This window comes from Drosophila subobscura, chromosome U (genome assembly GCF_008121235.1).
Source record: "Drosophila subobscura isolate 14011-0131.10 chromosome U, UCBerk_Dsub_1.0, whole genome shotgun sequence".
In the NCBI taxonomy this organism is placed as follows: Eukaryota; Metazoa; Arthropoda; class Insecta; order Diptera; family Drosophilidae; genus Drosophila; species Drosophila subobscura.
The window spans coordinates 14,621,643-14,640,047 of record NC_048534.1 but is presented as its reverse complement, the minus strand read 5'-3'; the positions used below and the strand labels follow the sequence as shown (position 1 = coordinate 14,640,047).

Here is an 18,405-nt window from a genome sequence, read left to right as displayed (position 1 = left end):
ATTTGTATGTACTTACATATTTTACTCTACGTACATATGTATGTACATATTTTAATTTAGAATAGGCCAGACCAAATAAAGAATGGCCTCACCACATCTTCAAGAGCAGTGGAGTGGCATAGCTTCGTAGAGGAAAGGCGGTGCGACGCACTGTGGCCCTCGACTTAGAGGCTTTCATTTTCCAGTGGCCCCCAATATTTGTGACCCCAGACTCTAAACCGCAAACTTTATATTGGACTTGCATACAAAACTCCAACAATTCATTTCAAAGATTATAGGGGAATTCGAAACAAGTTAATACTTCTGTTGAAAATATAACCAGAACGAAGAAATTAATTTGCAAATGCCATCCTCCAACCCCTTCAACACGAAATCAGCTCATTTTATCCCTAGCTCGCACTCTCTGCCTCGGGCAGTGTTTGCCTTTTACGGAAAAGAACGAGCCAAAAGGGCTCGTGTGGGAATTGTCGGGTTTGGATGTAGATGACAAATGTGGCCAAGAAGTTTAAAATTCAACAAAATTCATAAGGTTTGATCTATGCATATTCTGACCAAGTACCGGGTATAAAAGTAGTATATACAAATTCTCACATGGTTCCTCCTCCTTCATAATATGCAAGCTTTTTATATAAGTCGAGAGTTGGGTTTTTATTATTTTAATAGTATAGGTATATTAAAAGCTTGGAGTTTGGCAAGCGAGCGAAGATTGTGCAAGGGGCTTCCCTTAGTTTCTTCATATAGTTATATGTATTTATATTTATACATGTGACAAAGTGATAACGAAAGTACGAATCTGCATTGGACTCAGTTCAATTGTGTATTGCTGATGATCACTACCTGATTTAAGGGTAAAATCTGCACCAATAGAGCCTGGGGCTTGATCATCTTTATGCAATTCAGGACGCTCTGTGTAAGCAGCCCGCTTAATACGGTTACTTTCAGCACCCAACTGTCCAGATGGTAAGGCTTCATCGTAATATTGCACACCCAGCAACGGTTTCGCGGCACTTAATAAGTGTATAGCCTTTGCCGATCTCGAAAATGTTGCGTATGAGTTGTATTCCTCTTCCTCAGGGTCAGGTACAAATTGCAATCGTTCGGTTTCATTTAACCAGGCATTTCCATCTAGGGTTGTTTCCCGCATGTCGTCAATATCGAAAGAACTAAGGACGCTCTTCACATTAATCTGTACGGGCTTTGACAAATGTACATCTTCTCCTTTCTCCATTATATGTTCAAATCGTACAAGGAGTTGGTTTTGGTGCCATGGTTCTAAGGTAAGCAAATGTACGGGTTTAGGCAAAGCCAATGAAATTCCCTGAAACTACAAAATACATTTTTAAATGTCAGTCATAATACTCAATTTAATACTCACTATATTTTTAAAAGACGTGAGCCATTCTTCTGAGTTGTATGACTTCATATTGCTAAAGAATTTCCATGCAGGCAACAATTTTCCTAGTTGTGCAATCCTTTCACTAGCTTTCAGGGAAACGCCTGAGCGATTACCGGACTGACCAAAGAAAAAGAAGTGCTTGCCGCGTGCAATTAAACCTTCGCCGTGCTCTGTTTCATTTAATGCCTCCCCTACACCAAATGCATCATCGTGTAGTAAGCGACGGTGTACCATCAGTTCTATAGCCCCATCTTGTAGTGAGCTTCCTCCTTGGGCCCTGTCCGTCAAAATGGCCATACGCGCTGTTCCATCCTCCAGAGCAATTTTCGTTGTAACAGGGTAGTAATTACCAGATACTTCTTCATTCAGTTTTAAGTTCCATGTATCACGCTGGTTTCGCCGTCTCTTTATCATTTCCCGACCTTTGCGATATGTAAAATATAAATCATATAATGTATACTCGGTTGAAATTATAGAGATGAATAGTATAAGTATTTGTAAAGTATTTGTTTTGAAAGCGTTTTAAAGTGTAAAATCTTAGAACCTTACCGTTTGAATCGGTGTAGAATGTGCCTGCCGACTCGATTCCGGAGGTAAAGCGGGTAATTACTTCTTTGCCAACGTTATCATCAACTGGAATTGGGCCGACTAACCACTCGAACTCAGCATAACTTCTCGTTCGATACACGCGGACCACTTGACTTATCCAATCATTGAATTTTTGACGGACCTCTTGAACAAGTTCGCCTCTGTATACTTCTATTTCTACTTGGGTAGCTACGAAATGGATTTTATTTTGGTTTGGCCGGAAGATGTAAGCTCCAGATGATCGATTCAAAAACTCCTCATTGTTTCCTTTAGCGCCTTCATAGTACAGAAACTCTTGGCTAATGATTTGTGTTAGGCCATCAGCAGTTACTTCTGAGAGAAAGCCATTGGTGTCAAATCCTAATTTAATATGCTACAAAACAAACAATTATTAAAAAGGTGAAACAGTAGATGGTTTACGATTAAGAACTGCTTACTTCGTTTCCAATGACTGTTAAACTTGAAGTTTTCTTTGGAGAAACATTTGGCCTGCATAAATTTTCAGAAGAATTCAATTTTTCAATATAATAAGTCCTATACCCCATTGGTGGGAGGTTAGTCGCAAAAAATACCAGCTCGTATTCTGCTTTTAAACTTTTGTTCTTAATTTTCATTACTGAATGGGGCACTGGTAATATCTGAATATCCATAGCCGCACCTATAAATAAAGAGATTTAGTTTGATTTTAGGTAAAAACATTTCCATCAACATACCATTATTATCAATTACTTTATAGTCGTAGTGTGGAACGGGTACTCTCACATATTCATCGGTGAAATGAGCCAGTGGATTGTAAAGTGTCAACGCAAATCTGTCATTTGACTCAGATACGGGACACGAGGTGATGTTCAGCAAGGGGCAGATCTTAAAATCAAATATATAATCAGTGCGGGGCTCACTTGTTCTCGAACTTGTCTCGGATTTTACTGATAACTGATTCAGCACATTTCTTGTGTTCGTAGCGCATGCCCTGACCCCGACACTCATGCGTTTTGCATAATCTAACGCGACCTTTTGCTTTTCTGTGCCGGTTATGGCATCATGGTGCTGCATTATACCGAGTGTTTCGCGCATAAATGTCAAATGAGCCTCAAACTCAGGCGATTTTTTTGGAGCCATTGCACTTAGTTGCTTACACACTTGCAAGAAATGATTACCATCCCGCTCATAGCGTTTTAACGTTGGTCGCGATGTAAAGTATCCGGTCCAATAAGCATGAGGGTCAGAAGCGTATGGAAAGAAGTCATCGCTCTTAGTGGGCCAAGTAATGCCGGACTCGTGCAGCGACTTCAGATAGCAAGATGGGGTCGAATAAATTAAGTTTATATTTGACCCGTTCACCTGACGCGCATTCGAATACCTGTGAATTACAAACAAATTATTATCTGCGTAATTATCTCGCTACTTTCTATGTATGTGCGATACTTTGTTAAGGAAAGCCTCTGCCCTTTGAGCTACTTACTTTATTAATTTGTCCAGATTTGTATACCACATTCCAGCGTTTTGGTAGTGGAAATCCTCACCCATAGTAATAAGTAAGTTAGATGTCCTGTAACTTTCGGCCATTTTAGTAACAAAAGCAAAGAAAGCATCTACCTGTACATGTCATATATGGGGGCAATGAATGCAATTAATTTTTGCAAGTACTGATAAAACATTTCCGAAAGAAAATTCTTAGTTGGAGAGGCTTTCGTTAACAAAATACGCTGCACAGAAAAACTAAATTTCAATTACCGTATTAATTTGTCGAGATTTTTGTAATAAACTTGTGCAGCCTGGTATGTAAAGTCACCACCCATTGTTATTACAACATTGTTGGTGCGGTAGTATTTGCTTTGTGTTTTGGCGTAATCCAAAAACGCATCGACCTGATGCAATTAATAACACAAAAAATTAAACAATTTCGAATACACTCTCGTCAGTAATAAGACCAGAAAAAGCCGAATATGTATTGTCTCACCCGTTCTTTAACATTGTTATCGGGGCTATGTTTTCCATCTATTATGGGATCATCAGTGCACAAAATATCAAAACAGAATCCTTCCGGTGCTTGGTAATTGTTGTAAAGGGCACCGGTGAACAAATCAGATGACTTTCCTATTTAAGAAGGTAAAATATTCATAACAATAATAAAAACATTAAAAAAAAGTAATACCCAAGTTTGCAGATCCGTGCCAAATCATTTCAGCGTTTTTCGTCATAAGGCGTTCGTCCTTATCCTGGTAGTCTAATCGGCCGAAAAACATTCCATCGAATCCCATTTGCGCAAATATAGAAGCCATTTCTCGGGAGTGACCAAATGGATCGATTTGCCATCCTACTCGAGGACGACCACATTCTCCAAAGGTATCATTTAGACGTCTGAAATGTGTCTATTAATTTATTATTTTAGAAAATGTTATTATAATCCTTGCCTTAGTCCCCAGGAAAATTGATCAATTATGCTTTGATAATGCGTTGTGGCTTCATCATTCATACTCCATGCTCCACCAATGAACTCCAGCCTTCCTTCCCTTACTAACTTTTGTACGGATTCTTGAACTGTAGAAGTTTGTTCCCGCCACCATTTAAAGAAATAAGCCGATTCCACGTAGATAAATCGTTTCTCTGGATCTTTGAGCAAGGCGTCCACAACAGAATCAATTATATATTGCACACCAGCCTTTTGAATATTAGTCTCACTGCCATAGTAATATTGGTCAACAGTTTTCAACCATCCAACGTCATCATGGGTGTGTGCAATAAGATGTACATTTAACATATTCGGTTTTGTGGGATGGCAGCTCTGAAATGTTTAGACAATTGGATTTACATGTATTAAAAATGTTTAAAAAGTACTTGCATTTTGTAACTTTAAGAACAAAATGTAATCATTAATTCCAATGTGTGAATAATGATAACTTTTGAATTTAGGTTGCACGAGTGTTTTTTTGCTTTGCCTGAGGCCAAAATAAGATTGCGTCCGATTATGCGAGGGAGTCACTGTACATGTGTATGTACGAATATGCAGTTCAACCTCAGGTTGAAAAAGCCCTTTGTGGCACATATGTATGTACATATGTATGTACATATGTATGTAGTCTCAATCAAGTAACTTACTTGGACAAAAAGAGCAGGACTAGTATATATGTACATATGTATGTATGTAAATACATACATACGTAACTAAATTTTTCTTAGAATTTATATTGCGTAGGAAAGTGCCCTGATGATAAGCTCCGCGCTCAAGTATACATATGTATGTATGTAACAGTGCTGTATTTGGCAGCAATGCAGTGTTCCATTTAGCCTGCTGTTTACTCACATAAAAGAACTAAAAACATTGTAATTTGTACATGAGTATGTACATATGTATGTATGTATGTATACGTGCACCGACCCCAGAAGTAAACATACTAGCGATCAGTAAAAAATTACTGTTAAAGTCTCATTTTTACAATCGCCTCCCAGAGCTTACACATTTACATATGTTTGTTTATGTGCTTCAAATGCGCATTTACTCACCAGATAGCCGCACTGTGATGCCGGTGATTCGTACGGTGCGTGGATATTTCGCATTTCAGCATCTTGCAGAATGTAGGCAAATATGTAGAAAACTACAAACCAATATATAGTTCCGCGGGGCATGGTAGCTTTCTCCCTTTTATGCTATGTATATGGAAAAAGGAACACAAGTGTACATACACACTCAAGAATAATTGATAAGAAATCAACGAAGCTTACTTACTGAATGTTCCCTTATACATACAATTCAACAAACAACCACATCAAGCGGGGAACTCAGCTCGAACACTGAAAATGAACTTGAGTGCGCTCGCGGGATTCAATGGCTTTGATATGGACGTTTCCACACATACATATGTAAGTACATACATACATACATATGTACATACACTTGTAGCTTTTAGCACTACGGGCCTGATGTTTTCACTGGCTACCAGCTGGCTACTGGTAATCAATCGCCACAGCACTTGAAATAACAAAAATAATGTTTCTATGACATTAGACATTGCTAACTGTTAGCCTTATGGGATATGCCTGCAGTCAGAAATATATGCCTGAAATATATACATACGTTAAGTTGGCTTTCCAGAAGACATAATTATACCCTGTTAATAATAAAAGCATAATAAAGCATCTCATTTAAGATATATTTTTCATCACCTATCGCTAAATTAACCATATACTCACATCCGAAAACATTTTAGCTAGCGAAATGAGCAATTCAATGTGACCTGAGTGTGACCGGAGGTGTGAACTGCATGTCGTACGGTGGATGCAAGCAAGAAAATACTCCTTGTGGGATAATTTTATCAGTAAATTCAACTAGTTGCTGAGTGGCTTTGGTTCCTTGCCCACCTTTTTACAATGTCTACGTTTTGAATGGTTTAAGAAGCAGATCCGGTTTGTCAGGTACCTTGGAACAGCAATCGACGAACCCATTGGCCTCCTTTATTTTCAAGATTTATTGGTATCGATGGTTTTTCAGAAGTTCACGACTCCCATTTGTACTCTTCTAAAGTCTTCCTGCTAAAAAGCTCTTTTGGTAACATCCTGCAAAGAAAATTTTCAAATTCAGCTGATCAGATGGGATTTGAGAAAGCCCTTCATATTAAATCCTTGGTGAAAGTGTGTACAGCCGTTTCAGCTGCCATAAAACACATTGGCAAATAACTTAAAACAACATACTCTAACTTTGGAACAATCAAACCGTGCAGAGAAACAGTTTACTTTAATGTAATACTTAATATCTTAAATACGTTGACCAAAAAGACTTAAAAAAGATAGAAATACAAAAAGAATTAATATAAAAATAATTTAAATATATTATCTAGCATAAATTTTGAAATTTGCGCGGTTACTGTTTGCATGGAAGGTATATTTAACTGGTGCTGCAACGGAATTTATAGATTAGATCCACGAAGCTGGCCTTTAAGTTTTGTGTTTACTTTGCTCAAGTACAAATTCATAAAATAATTATGAACGTCTTAATCAATGTTCGACCATAAAGTACTCAGTAGTAGTTACTTGAAGATTTTTGAATTACACGTATAAAATGCATATACGAGCGAGAGTAGAGTTTCATATCTACCCAATTGAGAATACAAAAGCGTTTTCTACAGGTTAATGGGACAGTTTAGTTGAGGGGTGTCAAAGGTTGCTTGAACGTATCGTTTCGTAGTTTATGATAGAAATAATGTAAGCAACTGTTCATCTTTCTTTTTAGTACTATTCAAATTAAACCTATGTACATACATATGAATAAGTGTAACTATAATCTTATCTGTGACCAGATGTAAATGTATTTGTCAAAATTATAAGCAGTGCAACAAGTTGTAATCACTTGCCTCTCATAAATAGATTTAAATTGATATTTCCACTCATGCTAATGGGCTCCAATCAACAAAGCTTATCAATAAGTGGTGAATTGCCTGTGTCCGAAGGTGATAGCCTGGTTGCTTATTTCATTTCATTCTAGTCAACACAACCGATTAGATGCCGCTGAAAAGGCTACCGTTTTCCAAATGAATTATTTTAGCGTCTTACAAGCTTTGTTCGTTTTGGTTTCTGTTAACGTAGTGGTCTCCGGGCATGTGTGTGGATTTGAGGTAAACATTATTATATTCAGATTTGAGCTGCATATAGTAATTTTTAAAACTTTCTTATATTGTGAATACTAATTTCAGTTCTGCCCTAAGACCAAATCAAATGCGATCAATGTGCATTTGGTTCCCCACTCACACGATGATGTTGGATGGCTAAAAACAGTTGATCAATATTACTATGGAAGCAAAAACAATATCCAGCAGGCTGGTGTCCAATATATATTAGACACAGTAGTTGAAGAGCTTTTAAAGAACTCAAAACGTCGTTTCATACAAGTAGAAACATCATTTTTTTCTAAATGGTACTCTGAACAAACAGGGACAATAAAAAAGGCGGTAAAGAAATTAGTCGCTGAAGGACGATTGGAATTTGCAGGAGGCGCGTGGAGCATGAATGATGAGGCCGCAGTTCACTACCAAAGTGTCATAGACCAATTTAATTTGGGCTTGAAGTAAGTTACTGCAGTCATTTATTTTAATTTGTTCCGAGCATCATATAAACTAAGCAAAGAGAGAATAACTTTGCAATGCAACAGGTAGATTATGTATAATTTAATAATTTGTAAAATATAAATTCTTTCAGATTTTTGAAAGACACTTTCGGGGCTTGCGCTCGACCCCGGATAGGTTGGCAGATAGATCCCTTCGGACATTCTCGAGAAATGGCTTCTATATTTGCACAAATGGGTTACAGCGGTGAGTTTTTTGCTCGGATGGATTATGCTGAAAAGAATACACGTCTAAGTACCCTGACAATGGAAATGATTTGGAAATCTAGCGTATACCTGAAAAACTCGGAAATTTTCACTGGTTTGCTTTATCGTCACTATGGATCCCCTCCTGGGTTCTGCTTTGACATCCATTGCACTGATGATCCAATAATTGATGGAAATAGCTACGACAATAACGTAAACAAACGAGTTGATGATTTTATTGCCTATCTAACGACAATGTCGAAGTCATTCAGAGCTAATCATATAATGGTTCCAATGGGTGATGATTTTCAATATGAAGACGCCGAGGTAAACTTTAAAAATATGGACAAACTTATTAAGTACGTACTTACAGGACAAAATATGATATCAAATTATGTTTTGTTTTTTCTAATTTTGATTTTTTTCATTTAAATCAGGTACGTTAACAACCGTCAAATGGAGGGTTCAAAATTCAATGTTTTTTACTCCACTCCATCCTGCTACCTCAACGAATTGCATCAGTTACTGCAGAGTTGGCCAAACAAGACCGAGGACTTCTTTCCATACTCCAGCGACACTCATTCCTACTGGACTGGATATTTTACTTCACGTCCCACCCAAAAACGCTTCGAGCGGGATGGAAATCATTTCCTTCAGACGGTTAAGCAACTTAGCACTCTAGCTAATCTTACCAGCGCTGAGCATATAAAAGCCCTAAGCAACTTGCGGCAGGCAATGGGTGTTATGCAGCATCATGATGCTATTACGGGCACTGAAAAACAGGCAGTTGCCCACGACTACGACCATATGTTATTCAAAGCAATTAATGGTGCCAATAATAATGCTCGGGATGCTCTACGTGTGTTAACTAATCTTACTAGTGGGGAGTTCCAAAGTTGCTTAGAATTAAATATAAGTGTTTGCGCGATTACACAGTCAAGTGCCAACAACATTGTAGTAACATTAGTTAACCCGCTGGCTCATACTTCTTCACAATATGTACGCTTGCCTGTAAGGAAAGAAAACTATCAAGTCACCGATGAAAACGGTAAAACTGATGATGGTTTATTTAAATTTACATTATAAACAAACTATTTTTATTCAGGTCGTGAAGTACCATCGGAGCTTGTACCTGTGCCATTGGAAATTTTAGCTCTTCAACACCGTTCGAGTGTCACTCAGCATGAATTAGTCTTTAAAGCCAATGTGAACAAAGTTGCCAACTTCTATATTCGCGTACTCCCCTTTCCAAGAAAGAAAAATGACTCAAACAACGCTCAGACAATACCCATATCTAAAAACGATTCTGATGAATTTACTTTGGAGAACTCGGTAAGTAAGACACAATTAAAGTGTTTCCCCTCAATTAAATCCAATAATATCTTTTCAGCTTGTGAAGCTTGTATTCAATAATCGTACCGGTCTCCTTAAAACCATAGAAATGAATGGTGTAACCGAAAATATTCATCAAAGCTTTGCCATTTACAAGGGCTTCCGTGGCAATAATGGCTTAGCTGAAAATCGATCCTCAGGTGCATATGTTTTTCGTCCAGACGGAGACATTGAATTGCCAAACTATAAAACAACATTTTCCATTTACAATGGTAATAATGTTAAGGAAGTTCATCAACATGTAAACGATTGGATATCTCAAGTAGTACGAATTTATGAGGCGGTAAACCGAGTGGAGTTTGAATGGCTGATTGGGCCAATCCCAACAGACGATGGAGTCGGAAAAGAAATTGTTACTCGCTTTACAAGCACCTTGTCCTCAAATGGCTCGTTTTACACAGATTCCAATGGTCGTGAAATGCTTGAGCGAAAGAGAAACCAAAGAGAATTCTTCAAACCAGATATGACAGAAGAAATAAGTGGCAACTACTATCCAGTTACCTCACAAATGTACATACAAGATGAACATAAACGTATAACTCTACTGAATGACCGCTCACAGGGTGGAACTAGCTTGAAAGACGGTGAATTGGAGTTGATGCTACATCGTCGTTTATTAAATGACGATGCGTTTGGGGTCGGTGAAGCTCTTAATGAAGAACAGTTCGGAACGGGCTTGATAGCACGAGGAAAACTGTTTCTTATTCTGAATGCAGTGCCCGAAAATCCAGCATGCACCGAGCGTTTAACCCAACAAGAACTGCATTTGCCATTTTATAAGTTTTTCAGTCAAGCAAATACCGTTCCTTCAATAGTTCAGCATATGATCCCAGACTTTACCGATTTTCCGGAATCAATCGAGCTTCTCTCCCTTGAACCTTATTCAACCAACAAAATTCTTATACGAGTGGAGAACTTTAATTCCTGTGGAGGCATACAAAGTTTTAACATGCATACACTTTTCAAAACTCTGCGTGGGCGACAGATTTGGGAAGTAACTTTAGATGGAAATATGCCTCTAAGACACATGAAGCGATTCAAGTTTTATCCAGACGGTACCGGTATTATTCCTTCTTCGGTTAATTACTTCTCTACTCCGCATAAGCCAATGAATGCTAATTATACGATGGATGTTTCTGAGTTTATTGTGACGATGTTACCAATGCAAATTCGTACCTTTATAATCCGACAGGATTAAATTATTTACAAAATTATGCTGGACAACAACAGTACCATAAAACTAAACCTTAAAAGATAAGCTATAATAAAAAAAACGAGGAGGAACGTTGTGAGACGCGTTGATACGCGTCACTAATTTTATACCCGGTACTCAGGCGCACTGAGAGGGCAAGTATAAGAGCTCTACTGGGTGTGTCCGCTCACTTGGCTCACTAAATTAAATATACAAATAAAAGCTCTTGTGTATAATGGAAAATTATTATTCTTCAAATGTTTTTATGCACAAGAATGACATAATATTAGATACAGATTTATTCTCAATGGTATGCAATTTTATAAATTCACACTAGCAACTTTTTGTTATCTTATTTCTATCAGAAAGCCAGATTTGGACAACTGAAATCAAATTTGATGCGCAAGTATGTAAATGCATATTTTATTATGTTTCAAAAGTTACTTCATACCAGAATAGACGTCTATATCTATAGATCTATATATTTCCTTTGCACATTTCCATGGGAAAACGCCCGATTGACTACCGATTTCAAATTGAACTCGCAAGTTTGGCTCGAAAACTATTGTATCCAAATTATTTCATGAAATGTATAAATTTTCACAGATTTGATTAGTAAACGGGGCTCACAGGTATATGACCAAATATATGGCCCTTGTTGTCAACAAATTGTCAAATTAATTGGTTTGTGTATTTCTGAGCGTCAAGCCTAGTACTCAGATCGAAAACAACGTTTGCTAGCAAACAGTGCAATATATTTTTCTGGCGGCAGAGTGTGACCAGAGGTAAAAAAAAAGCGTAGGAGGAGGAAAATCAACGAAATAAGCGCCGAAAACATTGAGTAAACCCATTTATCTGCAGTGAAAAAACCTGGAGTGTCGTTTGTCTGCACATGTGAGTATTATAAATCATATATATATGGGTATATTTATGAAAACCCAGGTAACAATACTCTTTGCATATTGCATAATGCGAATAAATTCAATACATTATTATTCATTTATAATAATTTGTGTCTTTTTTGCCGTTGATGGCCTCAAGCTCGTTGAGCACGGTGATCATTTATCTTTCAACTTCATTTGTTGCCTCCATTTTATTGAGACTTTACTATCTGTTTGCTATATTCGCGGAATATAGAACTTCATTTGTCGAGCTGCTGGAAACATACCATCTAATGCCACAAATACTGTCGGCAGATTTTCTAGATTTAAACTGCCGGTTTTTTTCTGAATAAATCCGCGGTCACACTGATTGCGATCTTTCAAAACTTTTAAAGCATCGGCGCGTCCATTTTTTTGCGACTGTACGAAAAAACGAAAAATGTCGGACAATCAGGGACGTGGATATAGACGTCCATTCGGGGCATTAGATGAACCTTTCGAGCAACCTGGATCTAGTACAACTGATAAAAGAGAGGAGCCGGTATGTATAATTTATTATGCCTAGATCGTATGGAAATGTCTGTATGTTTGCAAGTTCTGAAAGCATACATTCTTTGCATTGATAGTTGCGACCTGGTGTGCTTTTACTATATGCATCAGAACCAAGAATCTTAAATCTTAAATTACAGTTATTCCTAAAACATGAACATGTTGTTGACTTTTAGCACTGTAAAATATAAAACTACGCACATACATACACATGTACATTCTTCCAGTTTATTCATAAAATGTACGTTCCGTTACAATTGTAAATACAGACATAAATGCTCAAGTACACGACGCAGACAAAGTTGTAGGTAAATATGTACATATGTATGTATGTATAATCACATGCAATGTTTCGGCTTAGATATTTGTCTCTAATAAAATACTCGAAGCGCTGGACAATACACCCAACACGAATATCTGCTGCGCAAACAATTTCATGTGCCTTCGTACATGCATACATCTGTATGTTTTTAGACTACATTGTTGAGTATATCGGTTTGTATGTATATGTAGGAATATTCTCCAAGACGCCGTGCGACCACCAATTGTAACGGTAAAGTCAAGCATTTTTAGAATAACAAAAACGATTATTGTATGTATTTAAGTATGTGTGTATACTACTACAAAAAATTATATATTTTCTAATATCAAAATTAAAATCAAGTACATAACGGAATATTAAACTTTATTATTCCTGCAATCTACATACATAGTTAGAATGTATATCTCTTTACATCTTACTTTCGTTAGGGTAAAATTACAAGCGCTTTCAAAGGAACTGCATGCTTTAAGCTTTGAGCCACTGGTATGTGCATACATGCATACATATGAATGTATTCTTCATGTATGAATGTAGATAAGGGCTCGGCACGCATCTAGCGCGCTTCGGCACGGGTTTACCCAATGTGTGCGCTTTCTACGTTGCTTGTCCACCTCCTCCTCCTCCCGTTACTGCAAGAGCCGCCAATCCCACCAAGCGTAGTCTCCTTCTTGGATCCATTTCACATTCAATGTTTTCCCTACTTTTTATGAACTTTTTACATATTTTCACAAAGTAAATAAAACAACATAGCTGCCTGAGAAGAATGATGATCGCATGAATGTACCACTATGTTTACATACGAATTAAAATCTGTAAAATTAATATAATTGTAATCTAATTTGTTCTCATATTTTTCGCAGCGTGCAAAGATTTTCAAAGGACCTTCTGAGGCTTCCACATCGGGTCGGTCAAGTGGCACTTCAGCCACTCGTGGTCCGACACAGGAACGGCAGCACTTGGATCGCTATGATATTGTGAAGACCCGTCCAGCTGATGTCGTGTCGAAGAAAGGCCATGAGGGAGAGCCTATTCGATTGCAATCAAACTTCTTTCGAATACAGACCAAGCCAGAGTGGCGCGTAGTTCACTACCATGTCGATTTTGAGCCTGAGTTGGAAAATATACGCGTGCGTATGGGCATTCTCTCAAATCACGCTAATATTTTGGGATCCGGCTATTTATTTGATGGAAAACAACTGTTCACAAACAAAAAATTTGAGAAGGAGCTAACTGTGCTGTGTGGACAATCAAAAATGGGTATTGACTACAAAATCTCCGTAAAGTATGTTGGAGTTATATCGAACGCAGAACCCCGGTTTTTGCAAGTTCTAAACCTTATTTTGCGCCGCTCCATGAAAGGACTAAAGCTTGAGTTGGTTGGACGCAATCTTTTTGATCCTCTCGCAAAGGTATAGCAGATCGATGTAAATATATTTTTTTATACCCGGTACTCGAAGAGTAAATAGGGTATATTGTATTTGTGCACAAAGTGAATGTATGTAACGCACAGAAGGAAACGTCTCCGACCCCATAAAGTATATATATTCTTGATCAGCATCAATAGCCGAGTCGATTGAGCCATGTCTGTCTGTCCGTCCGTCTGTCCGTCCGTCTTGTTGAGCGCCTGGATCTCAGAGACCATAAAAGCTAGAGCCACCAAATTTTGCATCCAGACTTCTGTATGCTCACACTGTTACAAGTGTATTTCAAAAATGAGCCACGCCCTCTTCCGCCCCCGCAAAAGGGCGAAAACCTCCCAAATCTACAATTTTAAAGATAAAAGAAAACGCCATTCCGTAGGGAATAACCATATCTATCTGATCACCAAATTGGGATCCGATTGGATCATTATTATGGCCACAATGAAGAAATTAAGTTGCAGTGGCTAAACCCACCCTGTCCAGCAGCTTTTGTTGCTTTTACACATTCTCTCATTCACACTCTGCTTCGCGCAGTGGCAGAGGCCTCTTCCCCTGACACGTCTCTGACTCATCCTCTGCCACGACTCTGCCGCTGCCTCTGCCCTGACTCTGCAGTGTGTGTCTCTAGGGGAGGGTGGCGAGCTAAAGGAGCGTGTTGGCGTGAGTAGTGTTGTTGATGTAGATGACAGATGAAGAGAAAATGTAAAATTTGACAAATAACCGCTAAGGTGCAGATGTAGTACTGAGTACCGGGTATAAGAGTTGTGACGCGGCTTAAGACGCGTCTCACAACGTTCCTCCTCGTTTTACTTTATAAAAACATAATATTCCTAGATACCGATCCGAGAATTTCAAATGGAACTCTGGCCAGGATACGAAACCTCGATCCGACAACATGAAAAAGATATTATGCTGTGTACTGAAATAACACATAAAGTTATGCGCACTGAAACTGTGTATGAGATACTGAGACGTTGTTCTAATAACCCTTCACGCCATCAAGACGAGTTTCGCGTGAATGTTCTAGATTTAGTTGTTCTTACAGATTATAACAACAAAACATATCGCATTAACGATGTAGATTTTGCACAAACCCCAAAATCTACATTTAGCTGCAAGGGGAAAGATGTTAGTTTTATCGAGTACTATCTGACTGTAAGTACAAATAAAAACGGCCGGAAGCCTATAAATAAACTCGGAAATAACTATCATTATTATATTTTTCTATTTTAGAAATATAACATACGCATTCGTGACCACAATCAACCCTTGTTAATTTCAAAAAATAGGGACAAGGCTCAGAAGACCAATGCCAATGAACTCGTAGTCCTTATTCCAGAACTATGCCGGGTTACGGGACTAACTGACAATATGCGTTCAAATTTTCAGTAAGACTTGAAAATACAGCTATTTGAAGCATTTATGATTACATTCATTTCAAAATGTGCCACTTTCTTTATTACAGACTGATGCGCGCAATGTCTGATCACACACGCATGAATCCCGACCGCCGTATTGATCGTTTGCGTAGATTCAACAATCGTTTGCAAACCACTGCAGATAGTGTGAAAGTTCTAAAAGACTGGGACATGAAACTCGATGGAAATCTTACAGAAGTACAGGGACGTAAAATTGCACCGCAGAAAATTGTCTTTAATCAATCAAAGTGAGTCCCAAATGAAATGGTTTTTATACCTGGTATTTGAAGAGTAAAAGAGGTACTTCAGATTTGTGCTCTAAAGTGGATGCATATTGCATATAACGAATAAACAGAAACGTTTCCGCCTCCATAATACTGACTGAGTACCGGGCATAAAATATTGTGTATTTCAGATGTTCTGCTGGCGAAACAGCTGATTGGACAAGATGCTTCCGTGACCAACGTATGCTCACTACTCCCAGTGATGGTCTCGACCGTTGGGCCGTAATTGCACCGGAGCGCAATTCGTTTGACCTTAAAAATTTGCTTGAAAGTTTGTTTCGAGCAGCTTCTGGTATGGGATTCAAAATAAGAAGCCCCCACGAGTAAGCTAAACACTTCCAAATGTGCTCTTCTTAAAATAACTGCCTTAACTTTTAGAATAAAAATTTACGATGATCGCACTGCGACATATGTGCGAGCTATGGATGAGTGTGTTCGCATGGATCCAAAATTAATCTTGTGTTTTGTTCCCAACAACAATGAAGAAAGGTTTGATAATCTAAATAGCCCAATAATTTCAATGCACAATTTAATCCATATGTTTTTCAGATATTCTTCTATAAAAAAGAGAGGCTGTATTGATAGAGCCGTTCCTACTCAAGTTGTGACTGTAAAAACTGCAAAAAATCGAGGCCTAATGAGCATTGCAACCAAAATAGCAATTCAAATTAATTGTAAATTGGGTTATACACCATGGATGATTGAGTTGCCGCTTTCCGGTTTAATGACCATTGGCTTTGACATTGCCAAAAGCGCACGTGACCGCCGCAAGGCTTATGGTGCTTTAGTTGCTTCAATGGATCTCCAGCGGAATTCAACTTACTTTAGCACGGTATCAGAGTGCAGTGCCTTTGATGTGCTGTCTAATAACCTTTGGCCAATGATTGCTAAGGCCCTTAGACAATACCAGAGAGAGCATGATAAGTTACCAGCACGCATACTATTCTATCGTGACGGTGTTAGCGCAGGATCTTTGAAGCAGTTGTTTGAATACGAAGTGAAAGATATTGTGGAAAAGCTTGATACTGAATATAAGCGTGCCAATAGTGCTCCACCGATGCTGGCATACATTGTGGTCACTAAATCTTGCAACACACGTTTCTTTAACAACGGTAGAAATCCCCCCCCTGGAACGGTAGTAGATGATATTGTGACTCTGCCCGAACGATACGACTTCTACTTGGTGTCACAGACGGTTCGCCAAGGAACCGTTTCGCCAACGAGCTACAATGTGCTCTACAGCAACATACGTCTCAGCCCTGATCAAATCCAAAAGCTCACATATAAGATGTGCCATCTCTACTATAACTGGTCGGGAACTACACGTGTACCTGCTGTTTGCCAGTATGCTAAGAAACTAGCTACCCTAGTAGGTACCCATTTGCACGCCATTCCACAGAGTGCGCTTGAGAAAAAGTTTTTCTATTTGTAAATTAACTCCACTACGATTTTGATCGTAGATATGAAGGGAGCATATTTAAGTTTTGTACTTCGAATGTAACATTTTTATTTTACTTTATATCTTAAGTGGAAAGTTAATTAAAGTTATGCTCATTAGCAATGTAAAAGTATTTAAAATCTCTTTAAGTTACGGGATAAATGCTTAAAGGAAAGTAGCTTGTTAATCGAAAAGTTTTCGGACCTACCAAAATAAAAATTTCTAACCACCCATAAACATTTATACGATTAGTATTTTCTATCAGCTCATTGCGGAGAAGGTTTCAAACGGTCCTGTCAAAACTGGTAATTTTGCCGGGAGTTTTAGCAGACCATCACTGAAGAATTTCATGACGACCACATTGTTCCTTCATCGGATAATAAAGCGGTGACCCGTTTTCATTGCAAATATCCATCCATTAGGATACGAACTGCTCCCTCCTCATCTACACCCTATTCTCTGGATGCAGTCCCTAGAGACTTTTACGTATTTCACCTCGATAAAACCAACGTTTTCGAAGGAATGACAAATTTAAAGAAATGCTAGACAAGGTATACTGAACTGAACAAAATAACATTTTTTTGATATATAAAAAGAAAATATTAAAAAACTGACGCATACAAACGCGTCTTACAACGTTCCTTCTCGTTTATGTATATTTTGGGTAATAATTACTTTATTTTATATTTGTTTTAAAGAAATACATGTATACTTGTATGCATATATAACCATATACATATGATATATAGGTTCCTATTAGTATGTGATTAATTAAAAATATTTTTATTACAGATTGGTAGACGATACAATTTATATCTGTGTGATTAAGCTTGTTATCCAAGTTTTATATCTTTACATATTTTCGTATATACAGAATAGTAAATTTTCAATATGAATTATGTTATTTTAATTGTATTCAAATTTGTTTCGGTAATTCAGATTTTTGGGTAGGGATGTAGGATTGAATTTAGTGTTCATTTCGGTTATTTATAGGTTATTATCCAAACACCAACTACTATAATACAAAAAATACCATAATTATTTAGACTCTTCTAATTATGTAGGCGCAGGGGAGCAGTCCCAACAGCTTGACTTATATATACTCATACTGGCTATATCGATAGATTTAACGATAATATAATTACTCGTTTGTATATACAATTCTGTTAGTTTCCGTTTTTAAATATATGAATAATGTAGGAATATGAATATTTTATATAAGA

At 37.8% G+C, this 18,405-nt stretch overlaps 3 protein-coding genes across 4 annotated transcripts; 2 read left to right on the top strand and 1 right to left on the bottom strand.

Annotated features, from left to right (window-relative positions):
• Positions 1-645: 645 nt before the first annotated feature.
• On the bottom strand, positions 646-5,827 carry LOC117900197 (lysosomal alpha-mannosidase). 2 transcript variants are annotated; one of them, XM_034810457.1, is made up of 11 exons: positions 5,712-5,827; positions 5,489-5,632; positions 4,399-4,769; positions 4,140-4,345; positions 3,945-4,081; positions 3,447-3,580; positions 2,698-3,344; positions 2,422-2,642; positions 1,946-2,357; positions 1,376-1,818; positions 646-1,324 (listed from the first exon to the last, which is right to left on the bottom strand). In XM_034810457.1, exons 2-11 carry the CDS (start codon positions 5,609-5,611, stop codon positions 758-760), a joined length of 3,261 nt encoding a protein of 1,086 aa, XP_034666348.1. In that variant the 5' UTR covers positions 5,612-5,632; positions 5,712-5,827; the 3' UTR covers positions 646-757. The 2 variants fall into 2 exon arrangements, with proteins under 2 accessions (XP_034666348.1, XP_034666347.1); XM_034810456.1 differs by lacking the exon at positions 3,447-3,580 and adding an exon at positions 3,719-3,852 and having other exon boundaries at positions 5,712-5,826.
• Positions 5,828-7,454: 1,627 nt separating this feature from the next.
• Positions 7,455-10,978, top strand: LOC117900198 (lysosomal alpha-mannosidase). The gene is made up of 6 exons (XM_034810459.1): positions 7,455-7,593; positions 7,672-8,042; positions 8,174-8,644; positions 8,723-9,333; positions 9,391-9,617; positions 9,676-10,978. The coding sequence occupies exons 1-6, from the start codon at positions 7,510-7,512 to the stop codon at positions 10,873-10,875; spliced, it is 2,964 nt and encodes a 987-aa protein (XP_034666350.1). The 5' UTR covers positions 7,455-7,509; the 3' UTR covers positions 10,876-10,978.
• Positions 10,979-12,117: 1,139 nt separating this feature from the next.
• On the top strand, positions 12,118-17,378 carry LOC117900194 (protein piwi). The gene is made up of 8 exons (XM_034810448.1): positions 12,118-12,291; positions 13,482-14,030; positions 14,877-15,197; positions 15,276-15,430; positions 15,508-15,708; positions 15,876-16,067; positions 16,123-16,233; positions 16,294-17,378. Exons 1-8 carry the CDS (start codon positions 12,190-12,192, stop codon positions 17,174-17,176), a joined length of 2,514 nt encoding a protein of 837 aa, XP_034666339.1. The 5' UTR covers positions 12,118-12,189; the 3' UTR covers positions 17,177-17,378.
• The last annotated feature ends 1,027 nt before the right edge of the window (positions 17,379-18,405 follow it).